The following is a 5,369-nucleotide window of genomic DNA, read 5'->3' on the forward strand; positions in this document are numbered from 1 at the left end:
GCTCGCCGCGCCCCTGTCCTCCGCTGAGGCCCCGCCCCCGCGTCGCCGACTCATCCCCGTGGTGTTCCGGCCCCTCCCTCCAAGGCCTTGGCGGAGAGGGGTGGGGTTGGGCCTGCCAACTGTGTAGCTAGCTGCTCCTCTGGCTGTGCGGGTGCCTGGCAGGTCGGTTCTCCGGGCCTTTGCAGACACTTGGAAGTGTGCCCTGCCCCCGTCGCCCCTGAGCCCTTTTCAAAAGAAACTGCCATTCACAGTGCCAGTCCTTGGAGTGTGTGTTTCTATCCTTGTGAATACGATTGACTTAATTTTTCCTGAACAGTCCTCACGCCCTTTTACTTTTTCTTCTTACTAGCTTGCTGGTGGACCAGTCCCAGTATTTGTTCAGGTGCTCTGGGTAGTTGGATGCTTGCAGGCACTCATCTTCCTCCACTTACTGCCCTCCCAGAGGTGACAAGGACTCTTCCCACTTTTTCCATCTCCTGAACGTCTTCCTCTTTTTCTCTGCCCCTTTCCCAGGGCTCGCACCTGATAACATGTCCAAAGTACATGAAACAAAATTTCACCATCCTGCTTCTAATTAGCATTCTGACTGTACTTCTTCCAGATTTGTTTGTTCTTCTGGAAGCCCATGGTACTTTCTGTATTCTCCAAAGCCCATAATTGAAATGCATCGATACTTCTTATTCATTTCCCGGCTTTCACATGTATATGAGCAATGAAAAGTACCATGGCTTGGGTCAGATGCACCTTAGTCCTTAAAATGAGATCTTTGCTGTTTAATGCTTTAAGAAGGTCTTATGCAGTAGATTTGCCCAATACAAAAAAACTTTACGTGAGTTCTTGGCAGCTGCTTCCATGGACTTCAATTATGGATTCAGTAAAATTAAATCCTCGACCACCTTGTTATTTATCTTTCTACTTATCTACTAATATATATCTTTGCCTACCCACTAACAATTTATTGGCATATAGTTCACATCATACAATTCAGTATCTCAATCACATTAAGAAGAGTTGTGCATTCATCACCACAATCAGTTTTAGAACATTTTCTTCACTCTTGTGCTTATTGTTATTAGCACCCCCACTTCCCACTAACCTCCCTGCCATACCCCCAAGGAACCATTAATCCATTTACTGGCTCTATAGATTTCTTTATCCTGGGTTTCATATACAGAAAAATGTTAAATAACAAAGATGAACAATAATAACAAAGTAGAAAATCAGAAAATATTAAAAACTAGAACAAGTTTAAAGTAGAACATAAACATAGTTCAAATGATAGGGTGCTAGATTTTAACCTAACTGCATCTGCACCGATCCACTTTACAATGCATTCTGCATGTTAATAGGGCTATTCATATCCCTGGTCCATGGTCAGAGGGGATTCACCAGGGGCTTAATCCATGTGTATTTCCCCTTCACTTAAAAAAAAATAATAATAAATGGAAACCGCCTTAAATAGATCAGAAGGGAGATCAAATGACAAGATGCTGCATTTTGGCCTAATTGCATCTGCCTTAAGCAGCTTTTACAGTGCCCTCTGATAACATGGCTGTTCACATCCCTAACTGTGATCAGAGGAGATCCACAGACGCTTAATTTACATGTGGACCCTGCATTTTTTGGGAGGTGCATTTCCTCCTTTAGATTTGGATCATGTTATTTACAATCCTTGGATCACGCAGGCTGGTGTGCTTCTTCCACATGAAAGTTGAAACCTTACTTAGGTGGCTGCTTGTTTAATGCCTTTAAGACCCCAGATCCTATTTTTATGCTAGCTGGGCACCATCTAATTTCTTTCTTGTCTTTTAAAATGACCTTTTGAAAGACTACATAGGCAAAATATTGAATGATGCAGGAAGCATCAAGAGAAGACAGAGTACACAGAATCAGTAAAAAGAACTGGTCGACATTCTACCATTTCAGGAGGTAACATATGAGCAAGAACTAATGGGGCTGAAGGAAGAAATTCAATCTGCACTGAATACATTAGCCAAAAATTAGGCTCTAGGAATTCACAGAGTACCCATTGACATGTTTCAGAAAGCTGAAGAAGCATCGGAGGTACTCACTTGTTTATTCTAGGAAATTTGGAAGCTAGTTATTGGGCCAACTGACTGGAAGAGATCTATATTTGTCCCCATCCCAAAGAAAAGTGACACAGCAGAATGCTCATACTATAGAATAATATCGTTATTACACACAAGAAAAATGTTGCTTAAGATCATCGAACAATGCTTGCAGCAGTACATTGAGAGGAAACTGCCACATTCAAAGGACATGGAACAAGGGATATTGTCAGATGGAGCTTGTCTCAAAGCAGAGAACACCATAAAGATGTTTACTTGTGTTTCATTGACTATGGAAAGGCATTCGACTATGTGGACCATAATTTATGGATAACCTTGAGAAGAATGGACATTTCAGAACACTTCATTATGCTCATTTAGAACTTGTACCTAGATCAGGAGGTAGTTACGCAGACTGAATAAGGGTTTAAAATCAGTATAGTGTATGTTATGGTTGTAACCTCTTACCATACTTGTTCAGGCTGTATGCTGAACAAATCATCAGAGAAGCTGGGATATATGAAGAAGAGTTATGGCTTCAGAATTGGAGGAAGGCTTATTAACCTGTGATATGCAGATGATACAACCTTGCTTGCTGAGAGTGAGGGAGAATTGAAAACTTGATGAAGATCAAGAATGGTAGCCTTCAGTGTGGATTAAATCTCAATGTAAGGAAGACCAAAATCCTCACAACTGGAATAACAGGTAACGTGATCAATAGAGAAAAGGTTGAAGTTGTTAAGGATTTTTTGATTGGTTCCAGAATCAATGCTCATGGAAGGAGCAGTTAAGAGATCAAAAGACCCATTGCATTAGGTAAGTCTGTGCCACAAGACCTCTTTAAAGTCTTGAAGGGCAAGGATGTTACTTTGAGGACTAAGGTGCAGCTGACTCCATTGCATCATATGCATGTGAAAGTTTGACATAGAGTAGGAAGACCGTAGAAGGATCGATGGCATTTGAATTGTGCTGAAGAAGAATATCGAAAGTACCATGGACAGCTCAAAGACGAAACCGATCTGTATTGGAGAAAGTAAGATCAGAGCACTCCTTAGAGGCAAGGATGGCAAGACTTACACTTACATACTTTGGACATCTTGTCAGAAGAGACCAGTTCTTGGAGAGGGACATCAAGTTTGGTAAAGTGAAGGGCAGTGAGAGAGAAAGGCCCTCAAGGAGGTGGGCTGACACAGTGGCAGCTTCAGCGGGCTCAGGGTTAGGGGCAACGGTGAGGGTGGCGCAGGACTGTGCGGTTTTCATTCTGCTGTGCACAGGGTTGCTATGGGTCAGCCAACTGGAAGACACCTCACAACCACATCTAGTTTCTTCCCCCACTTTACCATGGCGCCCATATCTTCAGCGGTCTTCATGAGGTCGAGCATCAAGCAGTGCCATACGAACTAATTGTTCTTAGACTGGGACTAGAATAAGTGTAAGCCCAAAATCTATTCGTGCATCCGTGGTTTACCTTGGAGACATTGCTGTTATTTGATATTATAGAACATTATCAATTTTCCCCTTGGGATATTACTTCCACTGTGTGTGTGTGTGAGAGAGAGAGAGAAAGAGCGCGCAAGTGAGAGGAACCTTGTCTGAGCCTTGTGTCTGGAACCCTACCCCATGCTCGTTCCCAGCAAGTCCCATTCTGTGGGGTCTGCCCCAAGGAAACCTCCAGAGATGTGTGAGAGGTTCCACGGATGGTGGGCTTCTGCAGTGATAAGGAGGGGAGGAGAGTGGGATCTTACAAGGTCAGGTCCCCACAGCTGCACCACCTGCTGACCCAGCATCAGGAGTGCTGTGAGGATCACCCCCACTGGGTGCAGTGTCTGGGACAACTCTGGCTCAGGGGTAGGAGCCAGGACTGGAGGGAGGGGGCCAGGGTTAGGGGGGGCTTCAGAGGGGACCAGAAGTGGTGGTCACCCAGATTGGGCTGGGCATGGGGAACAGGCAAGGCTGTAGTGGGGTCAGATGGGGCCGGGTGGGGGCTGACGGGTGTGGGAGCCTTGGGGTCAGGTGCCCTGACACAGCCCCTCCTGCAGACCCCTGCTTGTACATCCCACGCTTCGCCCACCTGCTGGAGTTCGGGGAGAAGAACCACGAGGTGTCCATGACGGCCCTGCGGCTGCTGCAGCGCATGAAGAGGGATTGGATGCACACGGGCCGCCGCCCCTCGGGGCTGTGCGGGGCAGGTATGGCTACCAGGTCCTGTCACCATGGTCACCTGAATGTCACCTCGGGCTCCCACTCCTCGTGGCTTGTGGCTTTTATAGCGTAGTGTGTCCTGAGCCAGACCTGAGAGGCAACATCATGAAGCGAGGGCACTGCCTGCTGGTCCCTGGCTCCAGGGAGAGCAGGTCAGGGGTCTGGCTGCACAGGGTGGCGGGCAGAGGCAAGCTATGCTGTGGGTGTCGCGTGTAGAGGAGCCATGTTGTCCCTGGTGGTGGCTGAGTTGCTGGCCTGTGTTTGCATTCCAGCCCTTCTGGTGGCAGCCAGGATGCATGACTTCCGGAGAACCGTCAAAGAGGTCATCAGTGTGGTCAAAGTGTGTGAGTCCACACTGCGCAAGCGGTAGGTGCTCTGTGTCTGGGGGGTCTCCCACAAGGATACCCACGGGACTGCCTGGAGGCGGCCGAGCTCAGGCTACGTCTCTGGGCAACGGGCCTGCAAATGCACCCGCCCAGGTGGGGTGTCCGTGGCCCCCACCTGCAGGCCAGAAGCAGGCAGAAGGGGCTGCAACTAGGCTTTGACTTGGTGGGGCCCTGCTGGTCCTCAAGAATCCAAGTGGTCAGCTCCTTGTGGAAAGAACAAGGGCCATTGTTTTTTTTGTTTTGTTTTTTGCATTTTTAAAACAAATATTTATTGAGCATTAACCAAGAGTATGTACTGGGCATGAGCTAGGTTTTAAAAAGTTGGAAATATTTAGGTTATTCATTCAAATAAGTTATGATATAATTGAAGGAATAAAAAATTTTAAATACAATAAAAAACCAGACACTTAAGACCATCAATTGTAATAGCGTCGTCATCATTGCTCTAATAATGAATCCTTTCTTTTTTTTTTTGAAAAAGCATAAACTTTTTATTGTGAATTAGGTGGTTTGCACAGCAGGTTATAGGTTTATATTCAAAATTACCTACTAGTCTGGTTGAATTCATCTATTGCAATTTCCACATTGTACCTTTGCTTATTCCATTTCCTTCCTGTTTCCTGTTTTCTTTTTTCTAATCATTTTATTAGGGGCTCATACAACTCTTATCACAATCCATACACACATCAATTGTGTAAAGCTCATTTGTCCA

The 5,369-nt window shown here is 45.7% G+C and overlaps 1 protein-coding gene across 2 annotated transcripts in view; it reads left to right on the forward strand.

Moving 5' to 3' along the window:
- The window catches only part of BRF1 (BRF1 RNA polymerase III transcription initiation factor subunit), a 43,687-nt gene that overhangs the window by 19,971 nt on the left and 18,347 nt on the right, over window positions 1–5,369 (forward strand). For both annotated transcript variants that reach the window (XM_045287921.1, XM_045287920.1), the window contains 2 exons: window positions 4,109–4,258; window positions 4,544–4,637. In XM_045287921.1, coding sequence (XP_045143856.1) covers window positions 4,109–4,258; window positions 4,544–4,637 — 244 coding nt within the window. The remainder of the gene's footprint in view (window positions 1–4,108; window positions 4,259–4,543; window positions 4,638–5,369) is intronic.

This window comes from Echinops telfairi, unplaced genomic scaffold, assembly GCF_000313985.2.
Source record: "Echinops telfairi isolate 266 unplaced genomic scaffold, ASM31398v2 ScPeMD7_18;HRSCAF=68, whole genome shotgun sequence".
Taxonomy (NCBI): domain Eukaryota; kingdom Metazoa; phylum Chordata; class Mammalia; order Afrosoricida; family Tenrecidae; genus Echinops; species Echinops telfairi.